Source organism: Podarcis filfolensis (genome assembly GCF_964270895.1).
Source record: "Podarcis filfolensis genome assembly, chromosome: 1".
NCBI classification, from domain to species: Eukaryota; Metazoa; Chordata; class Lepidosauria; order Squamata; family Lacertidae; genus Podarcis; species Podarcis filfolensis.
Window position 1 is genome coordinate 41,814,166 of NC_139604.1, and position 19,047 is coordinate 41,833,212.

Sequence of the window (19,047 nt, forward strand, 5' to 3'; positions counted from 1 at the left end):
TATTGTAAAATTAATGAATGTTAGAATGATGTTGGATAGAAATTAAGTGGTTTCCAGCTGTAATGCTTTAAGAGAATATGAAAAAAGGGTTATAAATAGGTAAAAACATAATGGTAAGGATTTGCTGAACCAACAATTTGAAGTGGAATACAAAAAAGGGAGGTATGAGGAGGTCTGGGAAACAAGCTAAAGGAAAATAAGCAATGGAAAATTTGTGTGTTTTTAATTATTTTTATTTTGTATTTTTGTTATTTTTTTTTTTCATTTTATTGTAATACTTTAAAAAATCTTAATAAATATCTTATATATATAAAAAAAAAAACTTTGCTTCGGGATGAGAACAGAAATTGTGCGCCGGCAGCACAGCGACAGCAGGAGGCCCCATTAGCTAAAGTGGTTCTTCAGGTTAAGAACAGTTTCAGGTTAAGAACGGACCTCCAGAACGAATTAAGTTCTTAACCCGAGCTACCACTGTATTATTGTGAAGTGTGCTTCCAGTTTTAATCTAGATAAAAACTGTGTCCCAAATATCAAAAGTTTTAAAAATGCTGGCATTGGCATAGGATCTTGCTACAGATTCAGAATGCTTCTTTCTGGCCTTGAAAAAAATCAGTTAAAAAACCCCCAATAAAGAGTAGCGTTTATCTATTTTTATCTTTTTAAAAAAAACACAAAACTAAGAACTAGCTCTCAGAAAGGGCAGATGTGGTTTTCCTGCTATAGATCAAAGGCCAGCAATTGAAATGCCAGCACTTGACAAAGGAAGGCCATCCTTATCGTTTAACATGGAAAGAGTAAAAGTATAAACGGAAATGCTAGGCAATAACCATCCTTCCTCCAAACAACAATTGAGCCTTTATCAATTGCTTGTTCAAAATCCATTTTCCCCTAGCAGCAGGCCCCCAGATTACATTTTGAAGATCGTGCTGTAGTTATTGCTCAGTATTTTTTAACAACAGAACTAGTGTAGCGCAGCAGTTACAGTATTGGGACTGGGACCACAAGATCCACGTCCAAATTTCCACTCTGCCGTGATGCTCATTGGATGACCCAGTCATACAGTGGTACCTCGGGTTAAGTACTTAATTTGTTCCGGAGGTCCATTCTTAACCTGAAACTGTTCTTAACCTGAAGCACCACTTTAGCTAATGGGACCTCCTGCTGCTGCTGCACCGCGGCTGTGCAATTTCTGTTCTCACCCTGAAGCAAAGTTCTTAACCCAAGGTACTATTTCTTGGTTAGCGGAGTCTGTAACCTGAAGCATATGTAACCTGAAGTGTATGTAACCCGAGGTACCACTGTATTTCCACTGGGATTTGAGATGATAATATGGGTGGGAGGACTATTGTGTATTCCTCCTTAAAGAAAGGGTAGGGTTAAAATGTAGAAAGTTAATAGCAAACAGGTATTGAGGACATTTTGAACTTCATTTTTTGGGAGATTGTGATTGGCCCAAGATCACCCAGTGATCTTTGTTGATACATGGGAATTTGAATCTTGGGTCTCCAAGGTTCTACACCTACAGCCTAACTACTACAACATCCTGGTTTTTAGGATAAGACACATTTGAACTATGGATGCTGGTAAATCCAAACGAAACTATAAATACCACAGCAGCTGGTTTGCCTACTGCCTACAAAAAAATGTTTTGGGTGATTCCCTCTATCCTCACTCTTGAACAGTGGGCAGAACTAAAGTTTTGGCCAGGTAGCCAAAATCCTTTGAGTAAATGTCAACAGAAGTGTTTTTATTTAGTGTGCATGCTTGAATTTTGCAACTTGTACACATGCACTAAGGATACTGATATCAACCACAATCTGCTGGTACGAGACATCACAAAGTGTGTGTGTCTTCTCTGGAAAGCCATCCACAATCCACTGAGGCAGTGAGTGATGACGGAACAACGTGACAGTGCATTTGGCTGTGGAAGACGTAAAACCTATCTTTAACCCACTTCTCTATACTTTAAATTAGAATGCAAGCACAGGCTCAGCTGACCATATTTGCCAGCTTTGACTGTATGCTGCCATGGGACTCTGTGTCGGGACCTGATCCTTGCCATGCTAAGATACCAGAAACATCTGGGGACCACATACCAGTGGTGGGTGAGGCCTAATGAAAAAGTCGTCAGAACAATGAACGTGATGTCACACAGGAGGCTACAGTCCAGCCACACAAAACCCAGAGCTTTCTATATACACATACACATCGTTCCCTCCTCCATCCAGGCAAGCAAGTCATTTTCACAGTTCAAGGACACATTTCATCCAGGCAAAAGCTGGTGCCAAATGTATTTCTTTGCTTTCCTTTGGACCACATCAGCGAGGCTGAAAAGGGGGTCTTGCTCTCTACACGTAGCACAGGCTTGCACCCCAGAGAGGTCACTTTGGTGCTGCTAATACAGCAACAACAATGTGGAAGGCAGCAGTTACGAGTTGCATGTCTCCACAGTCACGCTGTGATTCTCCAGCGTTTTGACTTCACCCCCGGAGGTGCACTCCATTGTCTCTTGAGACAGACAGATGCCAACAGCAATGGAAGGGAAGAAGGGAGTAGGATAGTCCACTTGCTCTTAGGCCTAGTTCTAATTGGGAGGGTAAAAAAAAAACTGTTTCTGGACTGTACCATTTTAGAATGCAGGTGGGAGTTCACACGGTTGATTGTTCTTAGCAATACAAAAACAAAAGACAAAAAACCTCCACCTAGAAAATGTGCATCTTCAGGATGCTGTACTACAACCATTTCCCCTAACATCTTGTTTTCTTTGAGCATGGTGGCAATTTTTTTCCTATTGAAAACTGTTCATCCGTATGAGTCCCTGCACGTAGTTTTCAGTAGTACAGCCTGGACATAGGTGTATCACCTCAGTGAAAACAGCCTAAGTTTTAGACCTCATGAGATTCCTCTCCATAATAATTCATAGTTTCTGACAACTCATTGGCTCTGGAAAAAAGAATATTTCTATCAAAGGTTACAGTTATCATATACAAAATTTAAAATCAACAGCTGTTGTTAATAACACTACTTATTTTCAACTTAAGCTGAATATATCCAAGAGCACCTTTTAAAACATTTATATCGCTCAGTAAAATCTATTTTCCTTCCCTGCTTCCTCCCAAATTTGAATTGACACCCTAGTTTAAATCATTATTTTTCAGTGCCAAGCCATCAGCAGTTTTTTCCTGGGAAATTACCACAACGAAAAGAGCTGATTTTCTGCCCAAAACTAAACCATAAACATATGTTTCTGGCCAGTGTCTGCTCCCAGTGTGGGGAAAGGGGGGCCAACTTGACTATGTGCTAACAAATGTGAGGCAATGAAAGGCCTGTGCTTCCCTGCTGCTGTGAGGGAGAGAAGGCAGCAAAACACTCTTCTACCCAGCAAAGAAGGTGCATTTGCTTTGAGCAATCGCAGGGTGGCAGTACAGAAGTAAAATCACTCCATTTGCAAATTTGAGTAACTACTAACACACCCCAGTTGGAATGAAATGATTTACAGCATTTGTTCACGTGGGTGAATTTCATACTTTCCCAGAAGCTTATCTTTACCTTTCCATGAATGATTTACTACATTTTATTAGATAGCCTCACCTGCATGCGCTTAAACACACGCTAAGCCTAAGGAAAGCAAAATAACTATGTGCAGCACTTTGAACATGAACACTGCTAGTGAGTTTCTGGCGCTGCAATCCTGTAGCTCAGGGGCAGCTAACCCCCCAGCTTAGGGGCCTGATTACTCACGCATTTCGAATGCATGCAAAAATATGCATGAGGGACTTTAGGGTAGCTACATCCATTTTTAGCTACACTGGCCACTGGCATGCACACCTGGGAGGGCTGGCTAGGGCTAAATGCCACCCTTGGGTCAAAAAAAGGTTGCTCACCTCTGCTGCAACTACTTGCCTATGAGTAAGTCTAACTGAAAGCAGTGGAGCTTCTGAGTAGGCATGTGTAGAATTGTGCTTTAAGGCTCTCTTGTCATCACTCATTAACTGTTCTGTGGAGAAAATTATTCCAGGCTGATGAGACAAGTTACAGAGTAGTCCTATTGTTCAGAGTAGTCCTATTAAATCACCCCCACTAGCAGAGTGGGGGGAAACAAGTCGGAGTTGTTTTTACAACAAAAAACCCACAAACTTTCATCAGTACAAATACATTTCTTTTTATTCCTACCGCTGCTATAACTACAATTCTGTGTACTTGCCTGTACATAATTTCCATTCAAGAATAACAAATTTATTTAGGCATGCCTGAATGTCAGATTGCAGCCTGTAATCATTAAGCCTGCTAACTGACAGGTTAAAAGTAATTTTTAACCTTGCCACAACCCTATGAGGTAAGCAAGTTTAATTACTTCGGGCTGCAACCTGGCACACAAATGTAGCAAAGAAAGGAACAGTCAATTGTATCAATGCCAAGCAGGCTCACAACAACTTTCTGTGTCACTAGTGGTGACAGAGGCCAAAGCGTAATGGCATAAATCAAGGCCAATAAAGAATACTATAATGCACTGTACGTGGGGATGCCTTTGAGAAGTTTTCAAGAATTGTGGCTGGTGCAAAACATGGCGGCTAAATTGTTAACTGAAACTGATGGCCAAGAATATCATAGAGGGGTTAAAATAACTTAGCTAGATACTAGTTTGTTCTGAGCTCAGCCTTTAAAGCCCCAAATGGCCTGAAACCTTCTAAACCAATACAATACTAATATATATGGCAACAATCAGCCATAGAGCAATAAAACAGTAGATTTAAATAGCATTAAAAAAAAAAAATATTTAAAGAGCTCTCAAAAAGGCCTAGGGAAATAAAAGTGTGTTTTCCTGGTGCCAAAATAACCCCAGAGTAGGGGAGAGCATTCCACAGCTGGAGTGCAATAACTGAAAGGATCCTCTTCCTAGGAACCACCTACCACACCTTCCTTGTCAGGGACATTCAGATAAGTTTTAAAGGCTTTTAATTATATTTTCTACTTTTTAGGGCAGAATCTTTTACTTTTGGGCCATTGGCTGAATGGCTAGAGCAGGGTTAGCCAACAGAGTGCACTCTAGATATTGCTAGTCTACAGTTTCCACCATCTCTGGGCATTGACCATGCTGGATGGGACTGATGGGAGTTGGAGTCTAATAACTACTTGAGGACATTGTAGTAGCTACCCTTGGGCTAAATGATAACACCACCGCAATGAGAGATATGCCATCAGAAGACAGGAGAGGAGAACACTTACATGATTACCTATAGCCCTTCCATCTATGGCCACCACCACTCTTTGATGGCATAATGTTACATCAGCCCAATACCTGGGGCAAATCATTTGCCTCTTCTTGTCAGAACATAGGATATGGTGTCACACAACACCCAATCACAGCTCAGCATCCCAAGTACATAAATTCCACACAGGGAGAAGATAACTCAGATGGTAGGCCATGTGGTTGTACAAACCTGCTGCTCACAAGGGGGACCTTTGGAGATGGAAAACATGGAGAAGGAACACTTTGCACACAAATGAAGGACTTTGCACAAAGCAGCTTGGCTTCACAATACATCGGGGAATTAGTGAGTGGTGCTAATGTCCTAGAACCCTGGTGAATACCTTGCTTTGAGATATCAGAAACCAACACTGAACCCCACACCACTTCCAACAACTGGAGGGAGTGGGTAGCTGTAGTCAGTAGAGAACACCTCACACAAATAATAAAGGGAATATAGAACATACACTATAATGTATAACTGTTGCAACTGTCTCTGTGCACCTTCCCACGCCTATTCCCTTGGAAGTGCATTTAGCATTGCAGCCTAATTGTACAATGCTCTTATCATACGCAGTACAAGTATTTGCTGTGGTTCCTTGGTCAAATAAAGCCGTCAAAAGAAAGTAAGATACATGCTATGGGAAAATTGAAGGCAGGGCATAAGGAACACCTACTTTCTTCCACAGTGTTTAATAAAAGACTGCAGTTGTTGCTTCTGAAGCATTTATAGAAGTTGGTTGGTTTGTAATACACTCCGGTAATTACACAACCAAAGTGTTTGTACTTACTTCATTGTGCATTTTCACTTTTGCTCCTAAACTCATCACATCTTGCTATTCTTTTCCTTTGGCTTGGAGTTGTTTCACATTACAGAATTAAAGGCTAGATTGTGTTTGCCTCAAAGACGTGAGGTGAGTACACAACATGCCATAAATTGTTATGTACACTGGCCAGAATCCAAATAACCATGAAACTAGTTCCATAAGCCCTTGTGCACTTTAGACTTACTGTTCTTGAACAGAAGATACCAGGGCCATATAATAAGTGCTCTTGAAATGGACAAGCATAAAGAAAGGATTTGTGATAATAGAATCATAGAATTGTTAAGGTGGAAGGGACCACAAGGGTCATATAGTAGTCCAACCCCTGCAGTGCAGGAAACTTTTGCCCTACATGAGGCTCAAAACCACAACCCTGAAATTAAGCGTCTCATGCTCAACACAGGCATACAAATAAGTAAGTACCCATTTTAGAAGCTGAGGATACTGTGAAGCTGTAGGGGCATAAGAGCCCAGCTGAATCAGGCCAAAGGCCTGTCAAGTCCAGCATTCATTTTTCCCAGTGGCTGATCAGATGCCTGTGGGAATTCAGGAAGTGGAACCCTTCTCCCACTTGTGATTCCCTGCGACTGGTATTTAGAGGCATATTGCCTCTGATGGTGGGTGTAGAACATAGTCATCATGGCAAGTAGCCATTAGTCTCAGTCTCCAGGTAATAATGGATGAAATGATTTGTAAAAATTCATATATTTCTGATAAGTGTGTATCAAGAATTTATGACTTCAGATGAAGTGGAGAAAGGAGAAATATAATTTGGTATAGATCATTTGCTGTCAGTTAAGAAACCAGTTCTTAATAACATTAGAGAGGAACATCTCTCCCCACCTTGGCCCTCAGGAGCACTTACACTAATGCAGTTTATGGAAAACATCCAATAGGTTTCCTTTGTTGGACAATTATTTTGAAACATTTACAGGACAGGGTGGGGCGAGAGAGAATGATTGCATTTTATGAAGAGTCATGCGAATGTAGGAAGCAATTTTAACATGCATAGGAAAGTTTATCTAAAAAATGAAATTACAAAATATCCACTGATGTGGATTCTATATTTTACTAAATTTCATTTGCTCTGTATGAAGGGAAAACAAGTGTTTTATCATTACATTATGCAATGATATTTTTCATTAACATAAATAATTTTATAATAAGGTGGTGTGGTGGGAATAAAATTATATATTGACCTATTAAAAGATGGTTTTTTTAAAATAAAAACCCAGACACTGTGAAGCTGTGCATACATTAATATGTGCAAATAACTTTGAGAGCCTACCTTACTATCAGACATCTCCTGGTGGCTCATCACCATTTGTAGAGTATAGCAATTTTTCTGCAGCAGGACATGCAAACAATTTTCTCAGTGCCATCTTGGTTCACATATGTTTGCTATTCAAGAACAGCAGAATAATGAAAGCATACTTGCAAAGAAAGCGAAGAATGGCTGGGCAGTAAGCAAGGATCCTCAAAGGGAGATGCAGAAAGAGCCACATAGTTGGCATGAGATACATTAGGCCGAGTAGCAATAGATGTGTGATGACTGGACCCAAAGTTCATGGCAATCTTGTAGGTTGGATCCTGGTGATAAGTTGGGAATGGTTAGGAGTGTGAAACAGGATTATTTGAAATTAAAAAAGTAATGAAATAATGTCATTCTTCAGAGTTGGTCTTTCCCCCAAAATCCCAAGATATTTTGACAAGCCCAACTGTTTCAGTGTTATGTACTGAAGTTCTCACCCTGGGCCAGCAGGGGGATACTGTAGATAGTTTTCACTCAGGTCCACATATGCAAATAAGGGATTGAAAGTGACATTCAGTGATTGGATAGTTACAGAAAATGGTTACTGTTGCGTTCTAGTGGAGCTCTGTATAAGCAGGCTGGCTGAACCCTTCAGTTCAGTTCTGTTCTGGCCTGTGAATAAACAAGAGCTGTTTGAAGAATTGCTGTGTTGTCTGATATGTTCACCCACAACTTAACATTCAGGTTCTAGGGTAGAAAAGAACAATCCTATCCTTGAGTTACATGTGCTAAGTTAGAAAGGGTCAGTCCAAAAACTATTCCGCCAGCATAGCAGGACCATAAGACGTTGGATGGTTAAATGAGGGTAGAAATTACATTTCATCTTTGGGCCTTTTCATACCTTCATATAGAAGCAATCAAAACTGTAGTATAATTTTAATTGCATTTTCTGTACCTTTTGAGAGGTTTAGAAAAGTATACAACAGAGAACTACATTAATTGAAGCATCTCTCACAACTTTTTAAGACCAAACGTTATCCCATAAAACAACCTTTCCCATAATATTCTCCTGGAAAAGGAAAGCTTTTACCCTCTTCCAAAACATTTGAAATATTTGTATAAAGTCAGGCAGCTTTCATGTGGTTGGGTTGGGAAACAGGACTATGAAAGTCCTGCCTGCACTCTTACAGGGTAGATGAAAACCAGAGTAAGGCCTCATATGTCTGAAACAGCATCTCATTTTGGGCAAACTTTGGGCAAACCAAAAAAAGCTGAACAACTTTTGTGTCCAGATTTTCATTTTTTGAAATATGGCAACCCTACTTAGCACACCCGGATACCCATTTTTAGTTTGATGTAAACCCTAGGTATAGCTTCCTTTCTAACAAGTACCGGCATTCTTATAGGGTTCCAGTCTTATGGAACTGACTGGTAATAATACACATATAGTTAGACAACAGATCAAACAATAGCCACAGTGGAGCTGTTTATTTTCAGGCATGGAAGTCTCCTCAAATAAAGGGCACTTCTTCAATGTACAACTTCTCAAAACATGCATACACAAGCTAAATTTATAAATATACAGAAGCCACTGGGGGAAGTTATCCAGAGGTTTGGATAAAGGAATTATATCAACACTCAATGACACATTGCTCTTCTTGTTTCCATCTTTTATTTTGGAATCTGGTTCTGCTTGCACACTTTCCATAGGCATCTATTTGGCCACTGTGAGAACAAGAAGCTAGATGGGCCTTTGTTCTGATCCAACAGATCTCTTCTTACATATCTTATTATGTATGAGTCCTAGAGAGCATGTCTGGGCAATTTTAGGGTGGATGGGAGCAAACAAACAGAGATTTAATCCATGTAAGAGATGGCAGTACTGTGGGTGGGAAAATCTGAACAGCCAGGCGGTATGTACTCGAGGTGGTCATACTTCCCCATAAATATCAAGTCAGTAGCTTGGGAGTCCTGCATTCAGTGTTGCTGATGGAGGTGCAGGTGGCACTGGATATGAGTAGCGGTTTTATCAGATTTGGCTGATTCGCCAGCTATGACGCTATCTAGCCAAAGTGGACTTTGCCTCAGTAATTCATGTCCTGGTTACATCTAGATTAGACTACTTGCAATCACTAGAGTGGGACTGCCTTTAAAGGCAGCTTGGAAGCTAGAAGTACCGTAGAATGTAGCTTCCTGGCTGCTAGAGGTGGCCAAGCAGAAAACACATTTTACACACAGCCTGTTAGCTATATTGGCTGCTGATGCATCTGGGCCCACTTTAAAGTGCTAGTGGTTACGTCTAAAGCCCTGAATTGTTTGAGATGAAATTATCTGAAGGATTGCTTGCACTCATTTGAACTTGCCCAGACCTAACATCAGCCGCAGAGGTCCTGCTCGCAGCTCCACCATCCAAGCTGTTTAGATTGGCAGGCCAAGAGTTGAGGCCTTTAACAGCTATCACATTATTTTATTAGGTGGATAAAAAATACATTATATTTGCAATATAACAGATAGTTTTGTGCTGCCTGTATTCTTTTCATAATGTACAGGCATGATATTTGGGAAGGAGTGTAATTATTATTATTTATTAATTTATTAATTAATTAATTTATGAATACCCAGCCTTTTTCTCAGAACTGGGGTAATGTTTGTTTGTTTCCCTCATTCAAGCGGTCCACCCCCCACTCCCCGCTCCCGTCCCCAGTAACCAGGAGAGACAAGATTGGCAGCTTGTTCCTTGACAGAGCTTCTGTGCTTGGCTAGTTGTCAAAAAATCTATCTGGCAAAGCGTTTCCCCTGTCACTTCTCCCCTATGCTGTGAAAACGCTCAGCTGTTGCATTTCTGTCTGCCGTGCGTTTTGCAGAACCCGAGCCCTGCCAGAACTTCTTAAAAGAAATCGCTAGGGCCGCCGGAGCTGGAACCTACGGCCCTCCAACAGGGTCTCCTGGACTGCAATTCCCATGATCCTCGGCTGCTGGCCGCGCTGGCTGGGCATGATGGGAAGCGCAGTCCAGCAAAAGAAAACAAAATCTGGAGGGACACGTTCCCGCGCCGCTGTCAACCGGGTCGGTATTTAAAAGAGGATCCTACGGGGGCGAGGAGGCGTGATAAAATCAGCAATGCCACTCTTTTGGGAGCGAGCATTAAGATCACGAGGACGCGGGGGAGGGGGTGTGAGAAATCGACCCGCGCTCTCTTGACGCTGTAAGTCACTTGTGAGGAGCCTTTCTTATAAAAGAGAGCGCGCGCAAGCAAGCAAGCCAGCCAGCGCGGGCGAGGAGAAATATATATATATATTTCGGCAGCCCGCCCGCTCCACTTCTTCGCACCCACTCGCTTCCTGAACAGCGCACGTCACCGAAAGCTTCGGTTTGACGCGCCCGCCCTCCCCTTCCTCCTGGGCGTCCCTTCCTTCCCTCGTCGGCTTTGGGTGCCGAGAGGGAGGGACGGAAGAGGCGGCCATCTTGGGCTCCGCTCGCTCTCTCGCTCGCCGGCGCTGTGCGCGTGTGTGTGAGAAGTGGGGGCGGGGGGGCGGGAGCGAGGCAGCGTCTGGGGCAGGGAGGGGCTGGCTGGCCGGGCTCCCTTTTGCGGAAGTGGGTGGCTTCGCTCCCCCAGAGTGGAAGGAAGGAGAGAGCGCGAGCCCAGCGGGGTCCTCCGCACCTTTCCCCCAGCGCCGTCTCGACCCGAAGGAGGATGGCAGGGCGGCTCCCGGCCTGCGTGGTGGACTGTGGCACAGGGTGAGCGGCGGCGAGGAGAGATTGAATGGGCGCCTTGCCTTGCTACTGCTCTTATTCTTATTTTTTGCTTATTTCTTCTTTCTGCTGCTGCCTTTTCTGCTGCTGACAGTTTTGGAGAGGGCGGGGAAGGGAGCCATTGAGATTAGCCTTGCGATTCCCTTTCATTCGGGGCTGTGAATGCGGGTGGGAGTGGTAGCTTGCCTTTTCATTTAAAAAAAAGAAAGGGGGGTGGCGGCGGCGGAAGGGACGTCGGTTCCAGCCCCCCACCCCAGCGCCAGGCATCTTTTATCTGTCCTCCTCCCCACGCATGTCCCCCCCTCCTCTCTCTCCCACCCACCCCCAGCCCTTCCCCTCTTACTCATGCCTATATTAGCCTTCAACTTGTGAAAAGATTAAGGGGAGAAAGGGTCATGTGCAGGAAGGAATGGGAGTGGGGAAGAGGTGGGGTCCCCCCCTTCATTTTCCTCTGACTGGCCTTTTCTGAGCAGGTTGCCCAATGGCCCTCCTTCCTGCTTTTTTTAAGCATCCAGAACTGTGTGCCTTTGTGGGAGGGAGAGGGGAGTCACACCCTAAACAGCACAGCTTCCCTCACCTTCCCGTTTTTTAAATATGTGGGATTGGCCTTTACTCATTCCTTTAGAGGCGTCGGCCTTCTGTGGAAGTGGGGGTTGCATTGTCTTCATCATCATAAAGTCATTCAGGCTGCAATTCGCCAGAGTTGTTGTTTTTTTTTAAAAAAATTATTCAGTGTGTTGGTTGCAGCAGGGTGACCAAATATATTGGCTCTCTTCTTCCAGACTGGGAACAGGCTAGCTTCTGAAAATGGGCACTTATATATCCTAAGATCAGGATTTTTAAATTTTTTTACCCTCTTTGCTTCAGAGAGAACTCATCCACCGTCAGTTCATTTCAACGGCCTGGTTAGCTCTTTCAGGAAGCAGTGCTGCTTCATTTCTTTCTGAAAGGAAAATGCACTTTCATAGAGCTTAGGCGCAGAGTCAAGATCAGCATAGATTCTAATCCTTATTTCTTTTAAATCCAGGCTGGGTGATCTGTAATTGTCTCCAAATCTGAATATGCATTTATACTATGTGGATTATTTAGAGTGGCAGTTTTGTTCAGCAGTGCCATGATTTTTCCATATGTGTCATTTATTCAGCCTTACTTCTCTCTGTGTGGGTGAAAAAAAAAAGTCCACCCTCTCTTGTGAGCAAGCGCAGAGGAACTTCCTTAGTTTTGTCAAAGGCTCTTCCTTCTTTCAGGCTTTTATACCTTATAAGGCAGTTTTCAGTGTCAAACCTGAACCAAATCTTTTTTAGAAACCGCTTTTCTTATTTAGCAATTGCCGGTTGGTGACAAGAGAGAAAATAGTAATGCTTAATACTTAATGTGTGCCTGTAGAAAAGAGCTTTATAGGATAGTTGCAGAGATTCTTTCTGCTGCTGTTTCCAGGAGGTGGTGAACAAAGCGTTGGAGGTACAACTGTAGGAAGCAAAGGCTTCCTCAGATAGATACTTTGTAGCCTTCGTGCCAGTGCCTTAGGGAACTGGGTTTGAGGGAAGTTCTCTTTTTGACCACCATTTTCAGATAACTGGAATGGGGGCGGGGAACTGAGATACTTTAGTGTGCAGATCATATATGCAGCCTCCAACACAGAAACTGTAACTTAACATGTCTGATTGTACAGTTTTTATGTAGAATCAGTTGTCATTCCACCAACTTTAACTCCTGTTTAAAAAAGATGCCCAGTTACAAATTTCCTTCATTGTTTGGAAAAAAGGATTTTAGAATTTGATCAAATGTGCAGTTACATAATCTTTTAAAATTGTGACCTTGTCTTTCAATTTTAAAAGAGAAAAAGGTTGCGGAGGGGTGGCGGCGGAACAACCCACATTTGATTACGGGTTGTTCATATAAATGGAGCAGAGTATGTAAGATTGACAGCAACACATATCTGACAGTTTTTAAATTAAATATGTTATAAACGCCTTGAAATGCATTTTGTACTCATTGCTTTCGGGCTGTCACACTTACCTAGAACATATCCTGGTGGTGTGATAAACCTATAATGCTTCTACAAAATGCAATACTTAAAATGACATGCAGGTTGCAGGTTCTGCTCTGCAAACTGTTTCTGAAGCTTTCATTTTGTACTTGTAGAGGAGACCTCTTTGGGGCCTTGCTGTCAACTGTAGGCATTCTACAAGGGGCTCTGCAAATGAACACATAACCGCCTCTTTGATTGCAGAGCACATCCTCTTTTAATTTGGTAGCTAGCTATTCCTTCCATTTTTATGTTGTGATGTTTTACTGTGCGCAAACAATTTGTGCCCTCTTCACTCCTCCCACAGGAAGGTAACAAACCATTACCCCAGGTTTGGCAGTATGTCTGAACCAGGGACTGTGGTTTGTTTTGCTCACAGCACGATGGATCAATCAAGCACAACCTTAGATTATTGTGACAGGTGTAGAGAGAAACAAACCACAATCCCTGGTTCAAATGTAGCACAGAGCCAGAAATTGTGATTGGTTTCCGCTTGTACTAGTGGGGAGGAGCTAAGAGTACAATTTCAATCCTATACAGTAAGCCATGGGGGCTTACCATGGTGTGCAAATGTGGCCAATAGGTTTGCAAAATTCAGACTTCTAGGTGCCACCTTGAAGAAATGTGCAAAGCTCTGAAAATTTAACGGGATTTCAAAGTGTTCTTTAGTTGGTATCACACTCTTTCACTAATGCTGCTTTAATAACAGTATTGAAGAGTAACCTTGTCATGGACAACACAATATTAATTTTTCTTCAAGGCCTTACGTGAAGATGTGGAAGTCAAGGTGCACCCGATGCATTCTGCTCATCCGTACTGTATTATATATGAGATACCTCACTCTGCATCTGTCTGCACTGTAAACATGGATGGGTTCCAGCCAGTGTGAACAGTTGGAGGCTCGAATGGTGGGAGGAGTGGAGATCTAATTCATTTTGCTTATGTGCAGTGCTTTCATAGAGTCATAGAATTGTAGAGTTGGAAAGTACCCTAGGATAATCTAATCTAACCCCCCTGCAATGCAGGAATGTTCAGCTGTCCCATATGGGGACCTGCAACCTTGGCGTTATCAGCACCATGCTGTATCCAACTGAGCTATGCAGGCTAAAATCTAAAAGTTTGCAGAAAACGTACTATAACATATGAATGGTTCCTGGTCCTGGTTCTAACTGTAAAGTGTTGTGCGCTGACTAGTACAGCTGCAGTTAAAGGTGACTCATAGTATCACGGATGTACAGTGCATCAGTGTGATTCCCCCCAAAAACTTTCAGAAGTGCACAGGAGACATACATAAGTCCAGTTATGCAGTGGACATTTACTACAGAATTGAAATGTCTTGGTTTCTGTTTATTTGATGCTCCTGGATGTTTGGGGGGACACATTTTCCCTTTACTATTTACTGCAGCAAAAGATGGTGTTCCAAGTTGTAGGCATTGGGATCCTAGTCAGCTAAGTAAGTGTGTATGCAAGTTCTTAAAAAAACTTGAAGCCTTATTGTGTGACAGAAGTTAGAATCCTGCTGACCTGGTGCATGTGATGGGTTATGAATGAAAATTGCTCAGTTCAGATATCACACCAAACAACAATTTGTACTAACTATGGTTTGAGCCATGGTTTAAATTTGCTCGTCTGCTCTTGTTTCTCATTGCTTAGAGCACACAACTCTATGGCATAGCTACAGCTGTAACTAATGTTGGTCAATTCAGATATCGTGCCAAATTATATTTAGCATAAACCATGGTTTCTGATTATGGCTTATTGCAAAAACATGACCTGTCAGTTCAGACATCTTGGTAAACCATAACCAATTTTTTTTTTCACTGAAGCATGCATAATTTGGAAAACCATACATCTCTAAGTACAACACAGGGGCTTAGGTAATCGGTTTTGATTTGTGCAATAACATGTATTTGTATGGTCCATCAGGATGTTTTTTGCACACCACATTAGTTCAGCTACTTACTCATAGCATGCTTAGGTCATTGATTATACTGTGTGTTTTTATTCTAATTTTGCCTTTAGTATTTGTATTTGCAAATGGAAGTATCCCATCAGCTATATTGTTAAATGTAGTTAGCATCAAATTGCTATTAAATGTTTCAGATAGCAAGCCTAACCATGTCTACTTAGAAGTAAGTCACATTGAATTCAGTGGGGCATACTCTTAGGTAAGTGGGCATAGGATTGCTGCTTTAGTTACTATGCTGATGTGTTTGGGACTATGGGTTGTTGTTTTTTGTAGAAGATTTCAGAAGTTGTAGCTGTTTCAGCAAGCCTTGTTATTCTGCTTATTAAAACATTTTATAAATTGAGTTAAATAAGCTGCAGGATAGTCCTGCACCCTCGCACTGATGCATGAGTCCTACTGATCTCAGTATCACTCAAGTGCATGTAAATAAAACAGAATTATGACCTTTATTATTAAACATGACAGAGACCTGTATTTGCTGCAGAAGAATGGGTTTGGGGTATACATTTTAACTCTAAAAGGGCTGCTTGTTCTATGCCTCTCCAAAGACCAGTTTTCCATATACAGTAGTAGTGAGTGTTGTGCTCCACCCAGCTTTAAATTTGAATTCATACAACTCAGGATGATACTTTGCAGCTAAGAGGATCTTACTTTTTACAAGTGTATGTGAAGTCCCTGAAAGAACAATCCTACATTTTGTCCATGCTTTAGGTTTTTGTAAAGAAGTGTACAGTAAGCTACCATAGGAAAGGTTTTCATTTTTAGGCCTTGCAGTTATATTTCAAGCGGCAATGTAATTATATAGAGTCTATTCCTAACAGGTGATACTGAATTGCTAGATCAGGGCTCAGAGAGAAGGTCAGGTATTGACTTTCAAACAGAAGTTTCCCCATAGTCAATTCTAAACCAGCACAAGTGTAAACTTCTGTGTTTGAAATTCTGTAGCTTAATTGACAGTCAGCCAAGAAGACACCGCTTTATTTTTGTAGTCTCATATACTAAAAAATGCACACAGCATGTAAAAAAAATATTAAAATGTTGGACACATTAGACTTCTGTTTATCTCCCTTCCCTTCCCTGAAACTCATAATTTTAGCTCAATTCTTTACTGGAAACTTTTAAAAAAAGCCACTCGTATGCATCTCGAGGGTGAACAAACTATTCTCCAAGTCATGTTGAATATTTATATTGAATGGGTTCAACCATTACTTTTGTAGCTACGCTGAAATTTATTCCAATGCTGAATATCATTCTGCTCTGTAGTAAGAGCTGACCTTATGCTGAACTCTTTGTTTCTTCATGTTTGTTATGAATAACTGTTCTAGTCTATGCCAGGCTTTTGTTTTTGGGAGTACTCATGGTAGCATAGTTTGACAGAAGGCCTTGGACAGTTGTGAGGTGTGTTAGATTATAATGATTTATAAGCTGTCTTCAGTATTTTAAAAAAATGTCTCAAGAGTTCTGTAAATAAAGTAAAAATTAAATTTTCTTGCTTTTGTGTCGATACGGACAGTGTGTTTGGCTTGCTAAGGGTTTGTTTTTTTAAAACTTACTCTGCCAAGGAATATTTATAGTTTTCTATAAAGTTGTAAGCTGACACAAGTTACTGTAACAGAATAATGGTCTTGGTTTTCTTCTAAAAATACAAATGTTTCAAACTGGTATTTTGAGTATAAAAGAAAAAGTAATCATGTATCACCACCATAGAAGTAAAAATCAATCAATCAATCAATCAATCAATCAATCACCCACTTTAGTTAATGGAATGACTCCAGTTTTAAAGTGCATTAAAAACAATGTGCTCAAGTGGAAAAATAAATTTAGTGGGTATAGTTATTCTATGCCTATGGTATATCTGTATATTTACTTGGATGATATGCCCATAAATGACAGTCAGTATCTTTTGTGCTGTTCACCTGACAAGGCAGGTTCTCCTTTAGTAGTGTGTGGTGCTGTGAGTTAAACCACAGAGCCTAGGGCTTGCTGATCAGAAGGTCGGCAGTTCGAATCCCCGCGACGGGGTGAGCTCCTGTTGTTCGGTCAAAGTGCAAGTAGATAAATAGTTAACGCTCCGGTGGGAAGGTAAACGGTGTTTCCGTGTGCTGCTCTGGTTCGCCAGAAGCTGCTTAGTCATGCTGGCCACATGACCCGGAAGCTGTACGCCAGCTCCCTTGGCCAATAAAGCGAGATGAGCGCCGCAACCCCAGAGTCGGCCACAACTGGACCTAATGGTCAGGGGTCCCTTTACCTTTTATGTTGCCATTTCCTGTCTGGAACTGTTAATTTAATCTCTTGCTTAGTAGTTTCCATTTTGGTATGATTAGTTATACAACATTTAACAAGTACAGATCTCAAGGGATTTTGATTAAGAACTGAAAGTGGGGTTCACACATTACACAGCTGGTGTATGACTCTCATGTTGTCTTTATGCATGACTTGGGTAACATCAAAAGTAAAACTCAGCATTGCTTCTGTGGGTTATGACTGAGGTTGATGACTGTCATGTCCACAGAGAGGAAATACAAGTTGCTTGCACTTCCTCTTGTACATTTCACAGAAATGAGGGCAAAGTTATTCTAAGAGAAATTAACCAATTGTATTCTCAAGTACATTTTCAATCTATCTGTATGTCTAGTTTTTCCCCCCTTTTCGGTTTGTAGTTAACAACTTGACAGCAGCAAGAATAATAATCACTTGTCATTGGAAGAGTTCTGAAATCCTTTCAGTAGGGGTAGGTGATAGGAATGTGTGGGAGGTTGTCGTTATAGTGAAGCTGGCAAGTCATGGGAGCTTCAAGGGGAAGGAGAAATTAATTCAGAGAGATATTGATAACCCATACAGAATTTTGGAACACCAGAGGAACAGCCATGATTAATGAGGATACAGAATTTTCTTAAAGATAAGAAAATAGAATTGAATATATAGCTCCTATATGTAATAGTATGTAGGAAGGCACTGTGGAAATGAAGGTTGTTGGAGGGTTAGCTGGGATAACAATGGAATACTGATGACGATGATAGGGTTACTCAAAGACTTATCAAAATTGTTCTTGTGGAGTATTATAATATAACCTTGGAAGTCAATACTTAAAAAGTATAATTCAAAACCGAATTGTCTACCAGATTTTTCTAGATTCACATTTATTTAAAGTTTGCATACGAGAAGCATTTGGTGTGAAATGTAGAAGTGAAATTCAGTTTGTGCAGGTTTTGTAAGATTATTTCACAGTTACCTGAAGTTTTTTCTTCTCAGACCATGGCTGAGCACCAGTCCTACCCATCTCTGGTCTTCTTTCACACTCTCCATGTGCATTTTTGCTTGGCTCTTGATGCTCGATAATGACTTGCCTCAATGGAGGAAAGAGGTGTATGCAGACATTAGTCCCTAGTATAAAGATAAAATTGGCATACATTGCTCCACCCACTTTTACCTATGTCCCCTACCTACCAGTAGTATATGGCCCTCATAAGGTTTCCCAGAAAGGAATGTGGCCCTTGGGGGGGGGTTCTCAGCCTCTGTACATAGTTGATGTCTGGTAGTTGACTTACATAGTCTGGTTATCTTGTATAGTTGTTTTGAGAAGGTTGTGCTCTAGTAAATAGCACTTGGTGTTATTAGTGACATAAGTGCCGAGCAACTAACCTTCTATTCTTAGAAATTCCAAGATATAATATAAGTTTCATCTCATTTTGCTTTATGAAGAATTTCTGAAGGTGCTGAGTGTTTTCAGGTCCCTGAAAATACACACAGGTCCTGCTTTACAAACACAAATTCACTTATCCAAACACAAGGAAATAGTACCCAAACCTTGCTATTCCTTTCTCAGGAACGCATTAGAAATTTCCCCATAGGAATAAATGGAAATCATTGATTCATTATGTGAACACTTGCTTAACTTGCCATTTCCAGGGAACACTTGCCATTTCCAGGGAATATGTTGTGTCCATAAAACAGGACCTGCGTATAAAACTC

General features: G+C 41.3%; 1 protein-coding gene and 1 long non-coding RNA gene across 3 annotated transcripts in view; both read left to right on the top strand.

The window, feature by feature from the left end:
- Window positions 1-19,047, top strand: part of ACTR3 (actin related protein 3) — a 50,703-nt gene that overhangs the window by 5,908 nt on the left and 25,748 nt on the right. The window contains exon 1 of one of the 2 annotated variants that reach the window (XM_083582903.1): window positions 10,347-11,062. The exons of the other annotated variant lie outside the window; for it this stretch is intronic. Coding sequence (XP_083439029.1) covers window positions 11,019-11,062 — 44 coding nt within the window. The 5' untranslated portion in view covers window positions 10,347-11,018. Of the gene's footprint in view, window positions 1-10,346; window positions 11,063-19,047 lie in introns of those variants that run through there. 2 annotated transcript variants of the gene reach the window in all.
- Window positions 330-19,047, top strand: part of LOC310747966 — a 48,140-nt gene continuing 29,422 nt past the window's right edge. The window contains exon 1 of the long non-coding RNA XR_014541044.1: window positions 330-486. This is a non-coding gene — a long non-coding RNA (uncharacterized lncRNA). The remainder of the gene's footprint in view (window positions 487-19,047) is intronic.